Below are 21,843 nucleotides of genomic sequence, written 5' to 3'. Positions count from 1 at the left end.
TGGCGATACGAGAATCCGGCATGAAGCCCAGCCAGTCTATCTTGGCATTATTCTCTATCGCACTCTGTCATTTCATGAACATCTCATAAAAACTGCAGCAAAGGTGGGCACGAGGAATAACATCATTGCAAGACTGGCCAGCTCCTCAAGGGGTGTGAGCACTTCCACACTACGATCATCATCTCTGGCATTATGCTATTCCACTGCAGAATACTGTGCCCCAGTATGGTTCCGTAGCCCCCATGTCCACTTGGTCGATTCCAAATTAAATTCCTCCATGAGGATAATTTCTGGAACCATCCGTTCCACCCCGGTTCCATGGCTGCCAGTTCTTAGCAACATCGCCCCGCCAGATATTCGTCAGGATGCGGCATCATCTAAGTTCATTTCCCACGTCTACACTCGACCAGACCTGCCAATATACGCGGATATCTTCGCCCACCCTGTCCAACGCTTGACGTCTCGTCACCCAATCTGGTCCCCTACGCCTACACGGAACTTCTCTGTTCCAGACTCTTGGAAACAGAGTTGGCAGTCAGCTGAGGTAAAGAACAAACACCTCATCACAGACCCCCCTGCAAGCGTCAACCCGGCTTTGACCTAGCACGTTATGATTGGGCCCTCCTCAATCGCTATCAAACAGGCCATGGCCGGTGCACCGCTATGTTCCATCGCTGGGGAGCCAGAGACGACCTGAACGGCCCCTGCAGCTACAGACAATGACCCACATAGTCAATGACTGCCACCTCTCCAGATTCAAAGGAGGTCTCGAAACTTTACATCAGGCTCAACCTGATGCTGTTGACTGGCTACGGAAGAAGGGCAAACGCTAGAAGAAGAAGGAAACTGGGAAGATAGTATGCCTGAGACTCCAAGGTCCCAGGCTTAATCTCCCATACCACCATAAGCCAGAACTGAGCAATGCTCTGGTTAAAAAAAAAAAAAAAAAAAGTGGCGTTGGGAGGGTAACAGTGGCACACCAGGTACCTGGTTAAGTGCACAAGTACCCAAGTCCTCACCTGCAGGGGGAAAGCTTCACAAGCAATGTGGCGCCTCATCAAGAACACCAGGGATTCTGACAAGGTCATCTCCTCTGGACCTTCATTCAGACTTCAAGGAAGCTGGGCAGGAAGGATGAGAATGGGACGATGCATTCTCCCCCCGTTATTGTTACAAATAATTATACTGTCACAATTAATTAATAGTGCTTTGGCAGTGCCTGGTGGGAATGGAGAGTCAGAAGCACCCCCTCTCCCTTACACAGGGGCATATTCGAAAGTTACATTATGAAAGTGGGGAAGGTGGGTCAGCATAGACGGACAAAAGAAGTCATGTTATGACCTGCCCCTCAAAGAAAGAATGCAGAGATTAAGGCCTCCCTGTTGCAAGTTGACATATCGAAACAAAGAAAGATTAATAGTTAAACTTTACCAGATCTAGATGAGCAGTGGCCCACGACTAGGCAAAGAGCCATATACCCCCCATAGAAGATTAATGATAGAAAGAGCCCTCAGCAAAAGTCAAAAACAATTCTAAGTATGACCTCCCATGAGAACAGGGCGATATTAAGAATTGTACCATTCTTTACAGTAAAAAGGGGAGTAACATGTAGCCTGCCAAAGCCACAAGACTATGATGCTTATTGCTACTTCCTATGAACTAGATGTTTATGTAACCTGAATGTAACCTGAAAAAGTATAAAAGCTAATGCAGTTTCACTATTAAAATGAGTCCAGATTCACCCTCCACATGAGTGTGGTGTTTTCTGTTCTCCCTTGCACCGAATCCTGACCCACCGGGGAGGTCACGTTTCGAGACCCCTGACTCTCCTGCTGCTCATCTGCTGTGGTGGTCCGCTGCAAAGCAGGTAAGCAGGTGTGCAGGTCTCTCTCTCCCTCTCTATCCCCCTTCCTGCTCAATTTCTCTCTACCCTTTCAAATTTAATAAATAAAGTTAAATATCTATATATGTATATATAAAGTCTTTAATGCCTGAATCTCTGAGGTCCCAGATTCAATACCTAGGACCACTTTAACCTATAACTGAATTCTCTGGCGTTTCTTATTAAAAATAAACAATTGGGGTGGGGGTAGATAGCATAATGGTTATACAAAGAGACTCTCATATCTGAGGCTCCAAAGTCCCAGGTTCAATTCTCTGCACCACCAAAGCCAGAGCTGATCAGTGCTCTGTTAAAAATAATAATAATGAAAATAAATAAAATAACAATATATTTTTTAATTTCTTTATTGGGGGATTAATGTTTTATAGTAAATACGATGGTGTGTACATGCATAACAGTTCTCAGTTTTTCACATAACAGTACAACCCCCACTGGGTCCTCTGTCATCCTTTTTGGACCTGTACTCTCCATCCCAGAGTCTTTTACTTTGGTGCAATACACCAACTCCAGTTCAGGTTCTACTTGTGTTTTCTCTTCTGATCTTGTTTTTTTTAACTTCTTCCTGAATAACAATATTTTTTTTAAGAGAGAGAATATAAATGGCCTCTCTTAGAGGATCTCTTAAGACATTTTATTAGCTAATCTAGACACTTTTAGTGTATGGCAATTCCTATAAGCAAGATCTCCAGGGAATATTACAACCAGTTATGCCACATTTTTCCATTATAAAACACTTGAGGTATAGTCTCTGTCCAGTCCAAGCTGCTGAACTTAATGCTCTTATTAGCACTTATATATTAGCAGAAGGAAAAACCGACAGTATTCAGATAGATTCTAAATAGTCCTCTGAAGTTCGTTATACTGTTAGCACAATTTGGAGATCTAGTGGGTTCGAATTTTGGCAGATAAACTTCTTGCTAAGGAACCATAATATTGGTCCTATTCCAAGCCCTCCCTTAAAAGTTGATATTGGAGGACTGGGCAGTGACACACCCAATGAACACATACGTAATACGGTGAAAGGACCAGAGTTCAAGCCCTCACTCCCCACCTGCAGGGAGAAATCTTCATGTGCAGTAGTGCTGTAGGCCTCTATCTTTCTCTCACCTCTGTTTCTCCCTTCTCTCTTGATTTCTCTGTTCCTGTAAAATCAGATAAATAAATATATAAAATTTTCTTTCAAAAAAAAAGTTATCATTGGCCTGCAGATGAATCATCTGGTAAAAAACAGACATTACCATGCATAAGGACCTGGGTTCAAGCCCCAGGTCTGAAAGGGGAAAGTTTCACAAGCAGTGGAGCAGTGCTGCAATATCTTTCCTTCTCTCTCTTTTTCTCTCCCTCTTTCTCTCATTCTGTCTTTCATCCTCTGTCTAAAAGAAAAAATGTTTTCAGGGATGGGTGGTGGCACACCTGGTTGAGCGTACATGTTACAATGCTCAGGGACCCAGGTTCGAACCCCCAGTTCCCACCTGCAGGGGGAAAGCTTTGCAAGTGGTGAAGCAGTACTGCAGGTGTCTCTCTGTCTCTCTCCCTCTCTATCACTCCATCCCCTCTCAATTTCTGGCTGTCTCTATGCAATAAATAAATAGAGATAATGCAAAAAAAATGTTTTAATGGTTACTAAAAGTGCTATAGGCACAGGACCCCACTGATAACCCTGGTGGCAAAAATAAATAGATAAAGGATAGATAGATAGATAGGTAGGTAGGTAGGTAGAAAGATAATAGAAGTTTCTCTTGTATACTGTTTAGCCCACCCTAAAGAGAATAAAAATATATTTATCAGAAATGGTAGGACCAACCTAACAGCTAAATAAGCAGTCTAGGGTGAATCCCTTTATTCTTTCCCTTCTTACTTTATAAACCTGCCCTTATCCTGACTTACATTATCAGCTATCAGGCTAACGCCCCCACAATCTGCAAAAGACAAATGGATACAAAAGGATGCCCAGCAAGTGTCAAATGAATTATGGATTGGTTCTAGTGGACTTCCTGGATCTACCTTTCTCTTACCTCTTTGGGCTGCACTTACCTCCCAACAGGTGTGATATACATGCAGAAGGGAAATAGTGAGGGAACTAACAAGTAGTTGGTCTGTCTTGACATCCACAAAGTCTCTGGCCAGATTATTTCACAGTGTACTGCTTGCGAATCTCATCATATCAGAAGAAATTCATCTACTGCAGGAAGTTCTCCAGGGCCTGTGTTGTCTCTGAAGCACTCCACATGGTGTCTAACACCTCCAACCAAATCCTGGGCTTTCTAAGTTCTCCAGTGTCTACTAACATGAAGCTTTTTCCATCACTGGCTTAGTTTTCAGCTCTGTTGAATTAACTTGATGTGTTATCACTCATTTATCTCTTGTCTGATTTCCAGAGTATCTTTTTCTACTCTCATCATTGTTTTTATGAGCCCACACCATGCTTAATACATTTTCCTAGCATTTTAACTGAGTGCCAATTTAATGTCAGGCAGTTTTCCAACTGACCCCAGCTAATTGGACTAGAAGTCTGCCTGTCTCCTGTGTCTCTCTCTTAGCAGAGAGAGCTGTCCCTGATGCTCTCCCAGCAGACCTCTTCTTCACTGTGACTGTCACAGTTAAGTTCTCTTAAACCATCATAGACACGGAGGATGAAAATCCCACACTGACACAGAACTTAACTGTCTGAAATGGAAAGGACATTTGAGATCAGCTGCAACATTCCCCATCAGAAATCTTAATTAGAATTTGGATATGTCAATTCTGAGTTATTTACCCTAGCCAGAAGCTAGCCTCTTAAAAATAATGTTCCTATTTCATGACCCTTTATTATTTTTAAGATAGATTATCTTTAATCATTATTTATTTACTTTTATAGAGACAGAGAAATTGAGAGGGAAGGGGGAACTAGAGAGAGAGAGAGAGAGACCTACAACACTTCTTTACAACTCGTGAAGCTCCCCCCTTGCAGGTGGGAAGCTAGGGCTTGAACCCAGGTCCTTGCACATAGTGACATGTGCACTCTGCCAGGTGTGCCACCACCCAGCCCCTTTCCTAGCCCTTTATATAGTTGGCAGTGGGTGGAGACATTTATTTTGACTGAGAAAATGATCTATTGCATTAAGTTCAATGTACTGAGAATATATTAATGCATATAAAAGAGTGAAAAGGTAAAGAAACAATGATAATAAAGGTTGAATGACTCAGATGAGACTTTGAATCATGGGAGATAAGGTTTTTGGAGACTGTGGTTATGTTGACTGAATTTCGCTGAGCTAACCAGTAGCAGCAATCCTCTCTATGTAAAGTGGTATTTTAAATGTCAAGGAACTCAAAAGCAGGATTATGGTAACTCTCAAACTAAACACTAAATCAAATTACTTCAAGGTCTGTAGTTTGAAGGTCATGTTTATAAAACAGTAGTCAAGCTGGCCTGGACTGAACAGTCTGGGTTATTTTGTTTACTGTGAATATCTATATATTAACCTGAGCACTGCTCAACTCTGGCTGATGGCACTACCAGGGACTAAACCTGGGATTTCTGAGGTGTGAAAGTCTATTTGGTAAACTACTCTTCTTTTTCCCTGGATATGTATATAATTGCAGCAACGACATTCCATATGACCCCCTATAAAGTGATCTTAAAAAAGAAGGAAGGGAGGTAGAAAGGAAGGAAGGAGGAAGGAAAGGAGGAAGGAAGGAAGGGAGGGAGGGAGGGGAAGAAGGAAGGGAAGCTTCAGTTTAGAGCTATTGTTTAAGACCAGGATTACCATCGCAAACAACTATAGAAGCAGACAAGCAACAGCTCAGAATGGCAGGATTAGGGAGTTGACAAACACCCACTCCTTCAGAGATGCCAGTAGCTCAGCTTTGCTCTGGCCTGTGGGGTTACATGGGATGGTGTTCCTGTAATTTCTGCTTATTGTTACTAATTTGTTTGCTTATCACCAGAGCACTGCTCAGTTTAGGGACTAGACATGGAACCTTTGGTGTCTCAGGCATGAAGGTCTTTCTGCATAACCATTAAACTATTTCCCCAGCCCAATTCTGTGCCCCCTTTCCAAGAAAAACAAGCAATTTTCAATTGTTATCTCTTGATATTTTTTCAATTTTGAAAAATTTAAATCACAAGCTTACAAAATCCACTTCTTGGCTAAATTCAAATCATCTCAATTTTCTAACTGCACAAGGGGAAAAACAGAGCTCCTATGAGGCAGAAGATAGTGGGTTTGCTTAGAAAAACATGCAGATGAGCCTAGTTTCTGAGCTAGTCTACTTGACTTTGTTGCTCTCCATACTAGATTAAGGTAGATATTTAATTTCTGTGGAATTTGTGGGCAGAGAGAAAGAGAGAGAGAGAGAGAGGAGATTGTTATTGTTGCAGCACAGGAAGTAGCTCATTGTATAAAGTATTCAGCTCTCAAGCATGAGGTCCTGAGTTTGACACCTGACATTGCAGGTGCCAGAGTGATGCTGAGGTTTGCGCTCTCTCAATCTCTCTCGTCTCTTTCTCACTCTCTCACCCTCCCCCCCTTAATAAATAAATAAATCGACTAGACAAGTATTCTTGGCAGTGAGAATGAAAGAAGATTTAGTGATACAGTTGATGGTCTACACCTGAGGAAAGGGAGATGCGAAGAAACGGATGAGATGGCTAAAGTGTGTATATGTGTGAAAGGCGTTATAACAACCTGTGGGGAAAGCCTGTTTCTTGGGCTAGCGCAATAGCTCACTTGGATAGTGTGCCTGCTTTACCATGCATACATCCCAGGCTTGAGCCTGACCGCTATCGCAATGGGAGAATTCTTAGATGCTGTAGTGCCTTCCCCACCACCCCTCACTCTAACTCTATTCTGCCTGAAAAAATGAAGCTCCAGTGACAACAAAAAAGAAGAAAAAATGGCATATATATATATTACAATATTGGCACCAGACAAATAAAAGAGTTACTCAACAACAAGGGCAACAAAAGGGAATAAATAAAATAAATATTTTAAAAAAAAGAGTTACTCAGTGGGAAGTTAAATAAGTTTTGGGGGAAAATCACCAAGTTAGGAGCAATGAATATGAGACTGCAATAATGTATGGAGAAAGAAGATAAAGGATTTAGTTGATGTATTTTAATTTGGAGAGTGGTGTGCCATCACAGGTGCTCTCAGACAGACATTTTCTATAACTAGAAAGAAGGAAATCCCATTTTATTTCAGACACTGCAAAAATCAAGCTTTCCCTGCCACCTGCTGGCTACTACTTGCAATTTTTTAAAATCTGTTTACTGAAGATGAAATAAAGAACAATGCCACTCCTTAATTTTAAAAATAAGACGGTAGCGCAGCAGGTTAAGCGCAGGTGGCACTAAGCACAAGGACTGGCTTAAGGATCCTGGTTCGAGCTCCCGGCTCTCCACCAGCAGGGGAGACACTTCACGGACTGTGAAGCAGGTCTGCAGGTGTCTCTCTTTCTCCCCCCCTCCCCGTCTTCCCCTCCTCTCTCCATTTCTCTCTGTCCTATCCAATAAAGACAACAATAATAACTCCGACAATAAAAACAAGGGCAACAAAAAAGGAATAAATAAAATAAAATATTTTTAAAAAAGAAATAAAACATTGGGCTGGGAAGACAGCATAATGGTTATACAAAAGGCTTTGAGGCTCCAAGTCCCTAAATTCCATCCCCAGCACCACCATAAACCAGAGCTGAGCAGTGCTCTGGTTGCTGTCTCTGTACTCTCTCATTAAAGATAAGTAATAGAGTCCATGTGGTGCACCTGGTTGAATGCATCTCAGATAATGCTTTTATAATCTTCTCTACAAATGTCTTGCATTGGTTTTATTATATCCATTCTTAGACATGCCAAATCACACTACTATTGCAAATGTATTATTTCATTATTAAAATATTTTTGTTTTTTATATACAGAAAGAAATTCAGAGGGAAGGGGGAAATAGAGAGAGAAGGGGAAAGAGAGACAATTGTAGCTTTGCTTCTACACTCATGAAGCTTCCCCCCTGCAGTGGAGAGTGGGGACTTGAACCTAGGTCATTGTTCATGGTAATGTATATAATCTTCCTGGTGTACCACCATCTGGTTCCTCAATGTATTGTTTTAAAATGACATTTCTAAACTGATATTTTTGCTACTAAAAATAAGTGCAGCCAATTTTATGTGACTTTGTGTCCAATTATATTGTTAAGTTCTTTCATTAACTTCTAATATTTCATTGGTAAAGTTGCTAGAGTTTTCTATAATGACAGTTGCTTATTTTTTTCTTTTTTATTTAAGAAATGATTAATTAACAAAACCATAGGGTAAGAGGGGTACAATTCCACACAATTCCCACCACCCAATCTCCATATCCCACCCCCTCCCCTGATAGCTTTCCCATTCTCTATCCCTCTGGGAACATGGACCCAGGGTCATTGTGGGTTGCAGAAGGCTTCTGTAATTGCTTCCCCACTGAACATGGGCATTGACTGGTCGGTCCATACTCCCAGTCTGCCTCTCTCTTTCCCTAGTAGGGTCTCTGGGGAAGCAGAGCTCCAGGACACATTGGTGGGGTCTTCAGTCCAGGGAAGCCTGGCCGGCATCCTGATGACATCTGGAACCTGGTGACTGAAGAGTCAACATACGAAGCCAAACAAATTGTTGAGCAATCATGGACTCAAAGCTTGGAATAGTGGAGAGGAAGTGTTAGGGGGGTACTCACTGCAAACTCTAGTGTACTTCTGCTTTCAGGTATATATTTTGCAGTAGTTTACAGATACGTGTGAACATATGCTCTCTCTCACAGAAACTGGTGTATATCTAGGTTTTGGGACTTTGTTAGAAAGTGAACCACCTGAGATGGAATTAGAGTATACTATGAAAGGAAAGATCTCACCTGAATAATGGAAGCTGACGGGTTGCCATTCCACACATGAGGTCTCTGGACACAGTCTAAAGTGAAGCATGTTAAGGTGGCAATCATTGTGTTGGTTAGGTTGTGATCGGCAGATGCAATATTATTTGGTATGGATTGGGAGAGGCATACAGGAAAGTGGGCCCTATCCATTGGTTCCAGGACTGGGGGAAGTAGAGGCTCTATAGTGGAGATGTGAGGTTCCTGCTGTCTTAGGGTTCCAAAAGACAATCGATAGTTAATGTTATCATCACATTATTTGGTAATTGGGTTAACTTTAAAAAGTCCTTTTGTTAGGGTTTGCTGTACAGTGCCGGGATAGCCTGAGGGTACTTCTTCCCGAGCTAGTGCTCTCTGGGTTGGAGAGAACTCAACTGGAGCTGATCTAGGCTGCTGTGTGGGAGAGGGATCAGGAACTCGTGCTGCACCAACTTCCGCAGGAGATACACTCTGGAACTCTCGGAGCCGGAAAGCAATTTCCAAGTGTCTTTAATCAGAAGAGCAGCTGTTTTTATACTCTCCAAGTAGGGTGAAAACAAGATGTGATATAGAGAGGGTGGAGAGAAAAGTGACTGGTGAAAATCAGAGTGTGACAAGGAGGGGGCGGAACAGGCGAGAATCTTATAACTGAACCACCAATGCCCTGGAGTGCTTTATGTAAAAGTGATTTATGTAAATAGACCAAACCTTTAGATCAGTAAATCCCTATATAGGCATATGGATAAGAAAAAGCCAGGGGGAGGTGGCAACTACCCAACAGTACAGTACCCAGTATCTTGTATGTAGCTGTGCTATTGGTTGCTTCTGATCTACTTGGTCTAGGCTTTTGAGAGAGTCTACATATCAATTACACAGCCTATATATTAAAAAGATTCAGTTTGTGTTTTGAAAAACTTCGGGACATACAATTAATTTTCCCCCTCTCGTATTAATTAACTAGTGATTTATATGACTACATTTTACTAGGAGTGTACATAAACACCATTCCCACCACCAAAAGACTGTGACCCATCCCTCCCACCCACTCCCACCCCCCACTGGCCCAGGAAGCTGCATGTCTACCCCTCACCATAGGGTTTTTACTTTGGTGCCCTACAATTGTTTATTTTTATTTATAAAGCTGGATCAGAGAGTAGCTCCTAAATATGGGAAAGGTGTATAAATATTGTTGACTGTAAACCCCATTGATTTGATGTGATCTGGGGACCATATTCAGCTTAGGAGCCTATGTGACCTCTGCATCCCTGTAGATCTGAGCTCATAGTCTGTGATCATGAGTAGGAACATTCCAAGCTGCCCCAATATCAGGACCCATCTTCCTCAGGTGTAGCATAGAGTATGTTGTCCATTCTCCCTTTGGAGGATGGAACATTCTCTACTGTTGTTGATCCAAGTTGAGGGCAAGGTCCTATGGGGGCCCACAAAGGGGTCTATTGTGTTGTTCCTGATAGAGATGACCAGTAACAATGGAGAGAGGGATCTATTCAAGGTCTAGGCCCATTATGTCTGTTTAGGAATCTCAGGATTCCCCGACTACGGCCCCAGCTGATGGGGTGGCCTGATAGTGACTAAAGAATCATTGTTAAAGTATGCCAGTCTCTTGCCCTTATTCAGCTTTTGCAGACCTTGCTTTGATAAGGTTAGCTTTGGAGTGAATGAGGGAAGTATAATAGGAAATAGGTGAGGAGGGTATCTAAGTCTAAGTAGATACTATTTCATTATGAACTTTATACTGACCTACTGCAGACTATTGTGCACTTTTGCTTTCAGGTATATATTTTGCCCTAGTTTATGGATACATGTGAACATATGCCCTATCTCATGGGACCTGGTCTATATGTAGGTTTTGGGACTTTGTTAGGAAGTGAACCACCTGAAATGGAATTAGAGAATCCTATGAAAGGAAAGGTCTCACCCGAGCAATGAGGCTAAAGGGTTGACATTTCACGCCTGACGTCTCTGGACACAGTCTGAAGTGAAGCATGCTGAAGTGGTACTTCCTGCGTTGATTAGGTTGGAATCAGCAGATGCGATATCATTTGGTATGAAGGAAAGTGAGCCCCACCCTGGGGGAAATATAGGATCTATGGAGGAAGCGGGAGGTTCCTGCTGTCTTAGGGTTTAAGAAGGCAATAGATAGTTATTGCTGTAATCAAATTGTTTGACAGTTGGGTTAACTTTGAAAATCCCTTTGTTAGGATTTGCTCTATCATACACAACATTACCATAATTTATGTCCTTTGACATTATTTGTGTATAGCTGTGTTTTATAGAGTAATGTCACCAGTTGCTTCTGTTCTCCCTGGTCTAAGTTTTTAAGAGTCAACATTTCAAAGACTCAGCCTATGGTCAGTGCATTAAAAAGTTGGAGACATTCAATCAAATTTCCCCCTCTCATATTAAGTAGTGATTTATATGACTCCAAGTTAATAGGAGTGTACATAAACACCATTCACCAACAAAAGACTGTGTCCCATTCCATTGCCCACCCCCCACCAGTGAAGCCGAACATCCACCCTCACCCTCAACCCAGGGTTTTTACTTTGGTGCCCTACTCCAAATTCAGTCAAATCCTGCTTTTAGTTTCCCTTTCTGTTCTTCTTTCTCAACTTGTTTGTGAGTGGGATCATCCCATACTCATCTTTGTCTTTCTGACTTAGCTCACTTAACATAATTCCTTCTAGCTCTGTCCAAGATGGGTCAGAGAAGGTGGGTTCATTGTTCTTCGTAGCTGCATAGTATTCCATTGTGTATATATACCACAGCTTTCTCAGCCATTCGTCTGTTGTTAGGCACCTGGGTTGCTTCCAGGTTTTAGCTATTATGAATTGTGCTGTTATGAACATAGGAGTACACACCTCTTTTAGGTTGGGTGTTATGGAGTCCTTGGGGTCTTAATAGAGTCTTTGTCATAATAGAGTTTCTCTAGCACTGACTTGAGTGTTTCTGGTAGAGTAGAGGGAGAGAATTGGTAGTAACAATAACACTCTTAACCTGTAGGATGGGAGATGGTGAAATGGCTGGAGTACTGAGGCTTGTGAGCATGAATGAGGTCCTGAGTTCAATCCCTAACGTCACATATACCAGAGTGATTCTCTGGTTCTCTCTACTTTCTCCTAATAGTAGATACTGACAGTACAGTGGGAAGCAGCATAATAGAGCACCCCATCACCATTCCACTTTTATTAACATTGTATTTCGCCTCACCATAAACCTTATATAGAAAAGAATGAAAAAATTCTCAATAGGGTCTATATATATATATAATATCTATTTTAAATATATCATTCAGAAAAAAAAGTTCCAGTGTATGTGGACTGGGAGGTGGCACAGTGGGTAAGGCATTGGACTTTCAAGCATAAGGTCCCAAGTTTGATCCCTGGCATTGCAAGTGCCAGAGTGATGCTCTGATCTACTCCTCATCTCCCCATTAATAATTAAATCAATCAGGCCAGGTGGTGGCACACCTGGTTGAGCACGTATGTTACAGTAAGTGAGGATCCGGGTTTGAGAATCCAGTCCCCACCTGCAGGGGGAAAGCTTCACAAGTGGTGAAGCAGGTCTGCAGGAGTCTCTCTCCCTATCACCCCCCTCCCTCTTGATTTCTGACTCTCTATCCAATAAAGAAATAGATAATAAAAATATAATGACAATAAAAAGAAATAAAGATAATAAAAATAAAGAAATTTCTGACTGTCTATCTAATAAAGCAATAAAGATAGAGCACCTCGTTGAGTACACGTTACAGTGCGCAAGGACCCAGGTTCAAGGCCCCAGTTCCCACCTGCAGGGGGAAAGCTTCACAAGTGGTGAAGCAGTGCTGCAGGTGACTCTCTGTCTCTCTCCCTCTCTTCCCTCTCGATTTCTGTCTCTATTCAATAAATATATAAAAAGTTAAAAAAAGAATTATTTAAAAAAAAGAAATAAAGATAACAAAAATAAAGATAATAAAAAAGTCAACCTTAAAAACAAAATCCTAGTATAACTACCTCTAAGGTAAAAGGGAAAAAAAATAAATAAAGACAGACTTTTAAGAGAATACTATTCTGGATAAACTTTTCTGCTAAATACAGTGATTATAATTACTTTTTTTTTTGCTTGTTTATAAATCACTGATTTCTCTTTGACATTTTTCCTTCAAATAACTTTAATACACAACTATATTAAACCACAAGCAACACCCAGAAATCCCAGTTGCCATCAGCCAAGAATAATACTCCTTACTTGTTGGTCAGACAAGTAACATATTCCCCAATATTATGAAGGGTAATAACCAAGAAGGCAACTCTATTCTCTTTTCTGTAAAATGCATGAAGTAGTATACTTTTTTAAAATTCTGATGTATGGAATTTTTAATAGATCATATAAAATTTTAAATATATTACTTGACATCACTATTGACTTTATAAAAGTAGATGTTGGGCATGTACATATAATATCTAATAACTAGAAATGATCAACAAATATTAATTTAACCTAAAAATCTCCTATCAAGTGTAACTTGTAAAAGTAAAAAATCTTGTATTTGAATTTCTAAGTAAAAGAGTTTGCTAATAATCATAAATACAACCATTTCTTCACTGCAATGACAGGATTAATTTTAGCACACATTACAGGCATACAATTAGTAAACATTTAAATTATTTTACAAAATTTAAAAACTTTTAAGATTTGTAACCTGATAGTTCAAACTATGCAGTTCAAAGCGGTTGATTTTTGCATTATAAACAAGTATAGAAAGAGCAACAACCAATTCTATTCTAACCCAGAACCCACTTAATCTGCTTAAATGTACGTGGGAAACAGAACAGGTGACCAACTATTTCTCAGGGATGTTTGCACAAACGGATTTCTGCAAATTTTAGAATTTAGGGTAGTTTTCAATGACTTACAAGTCCTTTCTTATTCTAAAAGTTGGTGAATCTATAGCCCTAGCAGTTCTATAAAGAAAACAGTTATTTAGGGCTAAGTGGTGGCGCACCTGGTTGGGTGCACATTACAATGCACAAGGACGCAGGTTCGAACCCTCGGTCCCCACTTGCAGGGGAAAGCTTTGCAAGTGGTGAAGCAATGCTACAGGTGTCTCTCTCCCTCTCTTTCCCTTCCCCTCTTGATTTCTGGCTATCCCTATCCAATAAATAAATAAAGATAATAATAAAAAAAAGCCTGGGAGTCGGCGGTAGCACAGCGGGTTAAGTGCACGTGACGCAAAGACAAGGACCAGCGTAAGGGTCCCCCAGCTCCACACTTGCAGGGGAGTCGCAGGAGAAGCAGGTCTGCAGTTGTCTATCTTTCTTTCCCCCTCTCTCCATTTCTCTCTGTCCGATCCAACAACAACAACAATATCAATAACAACAATAATAACTACAATAATAAAACAAGGGCAACAAAAGGGAATAAACATTTTTTTTAAAAGCCTGTATGTCAAGAAAAAAATCTAAAAAAAAAAAAAGAAAAGAATAGAAAATAGTTATTGCTTTCTCACTGTTACTACCAGACTAGGTCACACAGAGATGGATATTTTAGTACTCATATGTATTTAATATAAATGCCCTTTTTTTTTTTCAGAACAGGCTGCAATTCACATTATCTTCTATCCATTTCTTCCACATTGAAATGTTATCACTATTTATTTCAGACTGAGCTTCGCTTCTGCTTGCACAGAACCTATTTTAGTTTAAATGTTCTACTTTTCTTGGCAAGGTCATAAACAATACAACAGACAAAAATGAATTTTAGAAACATTCAACAAATGTCACACCTCAAATTCAAAAACAAGTCTCTGCACCCCATATACCCTATGTTAAATTATGATAAATTATTTAAATGCAAACCATTCATTTATGTATTACTTGTTCAGTTCTCTCCACTTAAGGACTTAGTGCCTGCTATGAAAAGAAAGCAGCTGTAAATTAAATTAGAATGCTAAAATGTTAATTATGATTACCACTTCTGCAATTCAGTGTTGAAGTCATGGTTCTGGGAACACACACTATGATTTTATTTTGCGTAGATGACACTTTAGATTGAAGATACATACTTTGCAAAATATTTACCCACATATCCTCCAGGAATTGCTAGAGATATCAAATGTGAAACAAACTACTCCAAGTCTTTGTGGTTTCCAAAAACAGTGGGGAGATTCATGAGTAACTATAAAAAGCCCCTATTCATTAGTTTATTCTAAATATTATTAAACTATGTAACTTCAATTAATCTTCTAATTATAATCTCCTATCTTTGAAATACTGTTTCACAAAAAAAGTAAAATCTCCATAAATCCGAAGTATGATCCGCTGGCAGCAGGGCAGTAAATTACAATAAAAATCAGATTTATGAAATACACCTTTGAACATCATTATTTTGTATCCTTTATACTGTCTTAAATGGCCTGGCATTCTTCTATTTCAGTGTACTCCAAAATATAAAATAAGTATAGTTGGAACAGTTATTCTACATCAAAGTAGGTAAATTCTGTGATAGTATTTGCTTATTCAGAACATACTTTCATTTCAAATATATGTAAAACTCACTAAGTCAGCACACAACTCACAGTTTGAACAGAAAGCTGTTTAAATCTCTACATTCAGTAAAATTAACACTATATAAAGATTACTTTCCACCATAAATCACTCATTTGAGTAAATGGAATTTAATTTCTAACTTGTATTAACAGTGTATGGATTTTTTTATTATTATTTTAATGTGATGCTTTGACTAAAACAAGACAAGAATACCATACTATGGTACAAATCAAATTCTACTAACACAAAATATTCTGTTGACGATTTGGATGCAGATAACTACACTAGGGAACCAGAAGTCTGTCAAATGGGGCAATGAGAGAAAAATGTATACCATGGGCCAGGCCTCCATTTTTATTACTTCATTGATAAGAAAGCTTATTTTGTTAACTGAAGAATGTTTCTTTGACTGAAGATACACTTCTCTAATTTTATAAAGCCAGACGGCAGGAGGAAATAAAAAGGAGTTCACATGAAACAATCCACTCTTTATATGATTATTGAACAAGACTGATGAGGAATGAAATGACTTCATTTTCTTCTCTGAAAACAGCCAGTCTTGTGTTTTTAATCGACTTGTCAATTTATCTTTGACAAGTGATGAACATAAAGAATCTTCTGACTTTACAAGAATGTATGAATAAGAATATATGTAGATATATGTCTATATATATATATTCATTCTGAGAAATTAGGCCCCATGATCTTATCTAAACTTCTGATTTAAAATATAAGTAAGCTCTCTCAATAAAATAAAATTGCATTAATTTAAAAATTTTAAACTTAAATCATTCTCACTTTACTGTTCTCATTTTATTTTTACATACTTCTATAAACACTCAAATTAAAGAACAAAACTCTCCAATCTTGAAACAAACTTACAGTAGGGTTCTGAGGTTAGTTTAAAACTTTTAAAATAGTTTGTTAAGATGTAAGAACCCTGGAATTACAAACAAAAATGTATGCTTTTACAGTATATATCTAATTTATTTTTTAAAAAAATATTCTGAAATGTTTTTTATACAAGTAAGCAAGTACATCCCTCCCACCCTCAGTGGAACCTCTTTAAAAGGCTGAAGAAGATATGTTGGTGCTGCCCCATTAAAAATAATAATAATAATAATACAAATCATGTTCTTAAGCCGGTACTTCAACTATTTCAAAGTAGTCATTTGGTAGAATCACATAACCTCTCTCTGGTGTGTCTTCTTTCTCTTTCTGGAAGTGTACAACCTCCTTTAACTTCTCAAGCTGTCGCTCCTGTCTTCTGCATCGCTGCTGCGCAGTCTTGAGCTTCTTTCTCAGTTTTTCAACTTGTTGTTCTAGCTGATGAATTCTTTTTCTCTGGTGCATGGTATCCTCCACGGTATAGTTGTGGTCACAGAAAACTGAGAGGTTATCAGGGGTCTGAAGAGGAGGCATGAGTAATCCAATCGCAGCATCAACTTGGGAAATGGGAGGTGCTAAAGGAGGCGGGTGAAGCTGTCCCTGTGGTTCCAGCAGCTCTTCCTTCTAAAACAATAAAGCAGAGTTGGTATGAATTGAGTAACTAAAAATGAAAGCTGAAAGGAAATTATAACTTTTTGTAACTCCACAATACAAATACATCCCCAAATAAGAAACTAGGTTTTTCCTAGATATAGTTCAGGTCCCCTGAGATAGAGCATAGGTTCACACGTGCCTATAAACTAGGGAAAAATTAATACCTGAAAGCAAAAGTACACAAGAGCATGCAGGGAATACCTCCCAACACTTCATCTGCACTATTCCAGCCTTTAGGTCCATGATTGTTCAACAATTTGTTTGGCTTTGTATGTTAACTCTCTTTTCAGCCACCAGGTTCCGGATGCCAGCAAGATGCCGACCAAACTTCCCTGGATAGACTACCCCACACCACCAATGTGTCCTGGAGCTCGCTTCCCCAGAGACCCACCCTACTATGGAAAGTGAGAGGCAGGCTGGGAGTATGGACCGACCAGTCAACCCCCATGTTCAGCGGGGAAGCAATTACAGAAGCCAGACCTCCCACCCTCTGCAACCCACAATGACCCTGGATCCATACTCCCAGAGAGATAAGAGAATGGGAAGGCTATCAGGGGTCCCAGAGAGATAAGAGAATGGGAAGGCTATCAGGGGAGGGTAGTGGGATATGGAGATCGGGTTATGGGAATTGTGCAGAACTGTACCCCTCTTATTCTATGGTTTTGTTAATGTCTCCTTTCTTAAATAATAATAATAAAAAAATACAGACATGGTTATTTCAAGCAAAAAAAAAAAAGAAAAAAGAAACTAGGTTTTATTTTTTTTCCCCTTTAACCAGAACACAGTTTCATTCTGACTACATATTGGTGGCATCAGAGATCAAATATATATTTGATTATGAGGCTGAAGAGATAGATTGAAGGGTGCTTGCTTTGCCATGCATGTAATCCAGAGTCAAGCCACTAGTACACCACCTTGGTGCTACCTCCCTCCCTCTTTCTTTCTGTTTCTCTTGAGTTTTCTGTCTGGAAAAAGTGAACCCAAAGTAGCAAAGTCCCAGTAACAGCAGAAAAGCAAGATTTAATTAAATACCAGACCTGTTAGTGATAAAGGAAAACCAAAAATTGACACATAAGAATGGGTACAGAGTGATTTTTAAAATGTTTTTATTTGTGTTTTTTAGTTTATTTTCTACCAGAGCACTACTCATCTCTGGCTTATGGTGGTGTGGGGGGATTGAACCTGTGACCTCAGAGCCTCAGGCATGAGAGTCTGTTTGCATAACCAGTATGCTATTTCCCTTACCCTGTTACAGAGTGATTTTAAAGTAAGTCACTAAGCAAGACTGAGTTTCTTAGTGTGAGGCTATTTAACTTAAAAAAAAAAAAAAAAAGGCACTTTGCATTTGTGAAATGTATAATACCGTTAAATGTTTTTTTATTGTTGTTGTTTTGTTTTTACAAAGTATGAATTCTAGTAACATTAAGCTATTTAACACTACTATGAATTTTTCAAGTTTTCCACAATGGACACATTAAGTACACAAACAGAAAACCCAGTGTCTTAAAACATACGCTACCTTGTCATGCGGTTCAGTACAGAGAAATATTGTGGGCACAGCATTCTCCTTCAGTAACTTGTTGTTGCATTCCCTCTTAAAGCAGTCTGGAGTAAAGTGTTCTGAACAAATACTGCTGTACTTTGTTGGCTTAAAGTTTTTTCTTCTAACAGCTGCTTCCCATTCTTTACAAAGATTAGGTCGTGTAAGAGGAAACCTAAGAAGGCAGAACTCAGTTCATAATTCAGAACTTAGTTGGAAACACAAAGGCACATTCTGCTTAGGAAAAAAAAAAACTACATTACACTGGTGTTAACACTCTACACAGTGTTGGATTAAAAGTCAGCTCAGGGCTGGCACTACAAATCCACCAATTCCAGTGGCCATTACTGTTTTTTCCTTTCCTTTCCATTATAATTGTCAGGACAGAGAGAAACTGAGAGGGCAGAGAAAAAACAGTGAGGAAGAGACACACCTGCAGACCAGCTTTACCACTTGTGAAGCTTCCCCCCTTGTGCATTACCATGTGTGTGCTCAATCCTGCCCTTTAGTTAATTATTTCTGTTCATTCCACTATTTAGCATCTAGTCGAAACCCTCTTTTTCTGTTGCATGAAAAGGCATCCAATAATCAGTTTCCAGTGCCAAGAAAGAAGCTTCCTTATTTTTTAGAATCCTTCTACCATGTCATTAGAAATATGGACATGAGGAGGCAGAGAGCTAAGTGTCTGCAATATTGTTATCATCTCCTTCCCTATTTCCTACATTTTGGAAGAAATAAATCCTAGAAATCTTTTAAGTGTTTTTCCTATTCCTTTCACAAGGGAAACATCTGACATTCTCAAGTCTTCTCTGCCCTAAGCTCTCTTATTTCAGTAAGTTCCTTTCATACTATTTAAAACACAAAAAATTTACCTACAGCCCCAGTATAAACACAAATGCCCCATTGAAAAACAAAAAATCCAAATAAATCTTTAAAAACTTGTTTTTGCAATATTTAACTGTTAATAATGCTTCACAGTCTCAGGCTTCAGTCTTTTTGTATAACCATAATGCTATCTACCCCCTTCAGATTTTCTTAGCTACCATTCACTTGTAGTTGAGAGTTCTTACAAATAGATCTAAAATGTGTTCTATTTTACAGACATCTGATTATCTTTAAGTCATTTCAATTTTGTGTCTTCATTTCTTGTTTCCAAGAAAACTTTTGTTCCCTCTACCTTCTGGATTAAAATGGTTCTGAAAGCTGCAGGTGAGGTTCTCTAGGGGCTTTCTCTAGACAGCTGAAATAGCTCAACTTCTTTACTGAGGCAAACTGTCACCGTCTGCACACTCAGTGCCCATATTATCACTATATGCTGCAAAGTTAACTGTTCCTTTTAGAAGTACCACTGGGGCCTAGAAATTGGGTCCAAAATATCCTTCCTGCCATCTTGGCCCAAACCAGCCTTTAATTGCAACCAATCTGGTCTCCCTGATACTCCAAGGGCAAAAAGTAACTCGTCTTTTTTTTTTTTTTTTGCCTCCAGAGCTGGCATCAGTGCCTGGACTACAAATCCACTGCTCCTAGAGGCCATTTTCTCTTCTTCATTTTGTTGTTGTTGTTGTTGTTGTTATTGTTGTTGAATAGGACAGAAAGAACTCGAAAGGAGGGGAAGACAGAGGGGGAGAGAAAGGGAGACAGCTGCAAACCTGCTTCACCTCCTGTGAAAGGATCCCCCTGCAGGTGGGGAGCCAGGGGCTCGAACTGGGATCCTTGAGCTGGTCCTTGGGCACTCAGCACCATGTGCGCTTAATCCGCTGTGCTATACCGTCAGGCCCCTCTTCTTTTAATGAGGATTCAATTCACAACTTTATTTTGAATCCCCGTGATACTTCTTCCACATGGTCAAGATAGTTTTTCTTTTAAATTAATTAGTTGATTTTTTTTACTGTATTGCCTCCAGGGTTATCATGGGGGTTTGGTGCTAACAGTAAGAATCCACCTCACCCAGCGGCTATTTTTTTCCTTTTGTTCTTTTCTTTTATTAGTGTTTTAATAATGACTAACAAGATTGTAAGATAATAGGAGTACAATTCCATCCCATCCCCTCCATTCAAAGCTTCCCTATTCTTTATCCCTCTGGGAGTGTGGACCAAAGATCTTTACGGGGCGCAGAAGGTGGGAGGTCTGGCTTCTGTAATTGCTTCTACGCTGGACATAGACGTAGGCAGGTGGGACCTGTTTCTAGTCCTATTTACTCCTAAGGAGTTGTTACATCCCTCCACCCTGCCTCCCTAGGGCCCTAGTGGTGAAATCCAGTCACCTAAGGGGGGGGGGGGGCTTCATGAAGTGTGAAGCAGGTCTGCAGCTGTCTTTCAGACTGTCTACCTATCTCAATTTGTCTCTATCCAATAAGTAATATATAAAATAAATAAAATATTAAAAAGAAATCCAGATGCTGGGGGCCGGGCGGAGCAGGTTAAGCGCACATGGCACGAAGCACAAGGGCTGGCGAAAGGATCCCAGTTCAAGACCCGGCTCCCCACCTGCAGGGGAGTCGCTTCACCCCAGGTCTGCAGGTGTCTGTCTGTCTTCCCCTCCTCTCTCCATTATCCAACAACAACGACAGCAATAATTAACAATAATAACAACAGTGATAAAACAACAAGGGTAATAAAAGGGGAAAAAATAGCCTCCAGGAGCAGTGGATTCGTAGTGCAGGCACCGAGCCCCAGCGATAATCCTGGGGGGGGGGGGAATCCAGTGGTCCGGGAGGTGGCGCAGTGATAAAGTTTTGGACTCCCAAGCATGAGGTCCCGAGTTCGATCCCCAACAGCACATGTGCCAGAGTGATGTCTGGCTCTTTCTCTCTCCTCCTGTCTTTCTCATAAATAAATAAAATATTTAAAAAAAAAAATCCAGACGCAGCCTTCCCAGCAGATCTGCGACTAGCAGGACCTGGCAGCATTGGCCGCGAGCCACACAGCCAGAGTCAGAGACAGAACCCAGGGCTCTCAATGGCCGCGGCCACAAGAGGGTACTGAATGAACTCGCAGCCGCGACCCCGAGCAGCGCCGGCCGTGCCCCGCCCACTGGGCCCAGCCCTGGCCCCGCCTCTCCGTTAGGTCTCGCGCGGACACGCGCCTGACTCCGCCCCCGAACCTAACCGGCCCGCGCGCCCCCAGACCCAGTAGGAGCCGATCCCGCGAGGCGCTCAGGGCACTTACTTGTGAAAAGAAACGGGCTTATCCTTATCGTATCGGTTCTTGCAGCCGTAGGCGGAACAGGACTGCACCATCCTTCCGGTCCTCAGTCACTTCCTTTCTGCTGCCCCTGCAGGCAGGCGAAGTTGCTGTCAGTGTTGCCGCCTTCGGTTTTAACACCCTCGTTTCTTCCGCTGCTTTGGTTAGCAGTTACACAGTGACAGTGTCCTCACTCGGGGGGGCGACTATCGTGTCTTTTTTGTTGTTTGCATTAGCAGAAAGACTACAGACATCGCCCGTCTCCCATCTCC

General features: G+C 40.5%; 1 protein-coding gene across 1 annotated transcript; it reads right to left on the bottom strand.

Moving 5' to 3' along the window:
- Positions 1 to 14,299: 14,299 nt before the first annotated feature.
- On the bottom strand, positions 14,300 to 21,841 carry THAP1 (THAP domain containing 1). The gene is made up of 3 exons (XM_007522745.3): positions 21,557 to 21,841; positions 18,369 to 18,564; positions 14,300 to 16,819 (listed from the first exon to the last, which is right to left on the bottom strand). Exons 1-3 carry the CDS (start codon positions 21,625 to 21,627, stop codon positions 16,445 to 16,447), a joined length of 642 nt encoding a protein of 213 aa, XP_007522807.1. The 5' UTR covers positions 21,628 to 21,841; the 3' UTR covers positions 14,300 to 16,444.
- Positions 21,842 to 21,843: the final 2 nt, after the last annotated feature.

Source organism: Erinaceus europaeus, chromosome 2, assembly GCF_950295315.1.
Source record: "Erinaceus europaeus chromosome 2, mEriEur2.1, whole genome shotgun sequence".
Taxonomy (NCBI): Eukaryota; Metazoa; Chordata; class Mammalia; order Eulipotyphla; family Erinaceidae; genus Erinaceus; species Erinaceus europaeus.
Note: the sequence above shows the minus strand (reverse complement) of the source record. Positions and strands in the feature narration are given on the sequence as shown.

Excerpts from the sequence above, each read along its gene's own strand:
- THAP1 (XM_007522745.3), bottom strand. The coding sequence starts at position 21,627 with ATGGTGCAGTCCTGTTCCGCCTACGGCTGCAAGAACCGATACGATAAG. Across the intron at positions 18,565-21,556 it reads AAGCCCGTTTCTTTTCACAA|GTTTCCTCTTACACGACCTA; the intron begins GTAAGTGCCCTG and ends CTGCCTTCTTAG. Across the intron at positions 16,820-18,368 it reads GTACTGAACCGCATGACAAG|AAGGAAGAGCTGCTGGAACC; the intron begins GTAGCGTATGTT and ends TTATTGTTTTAG.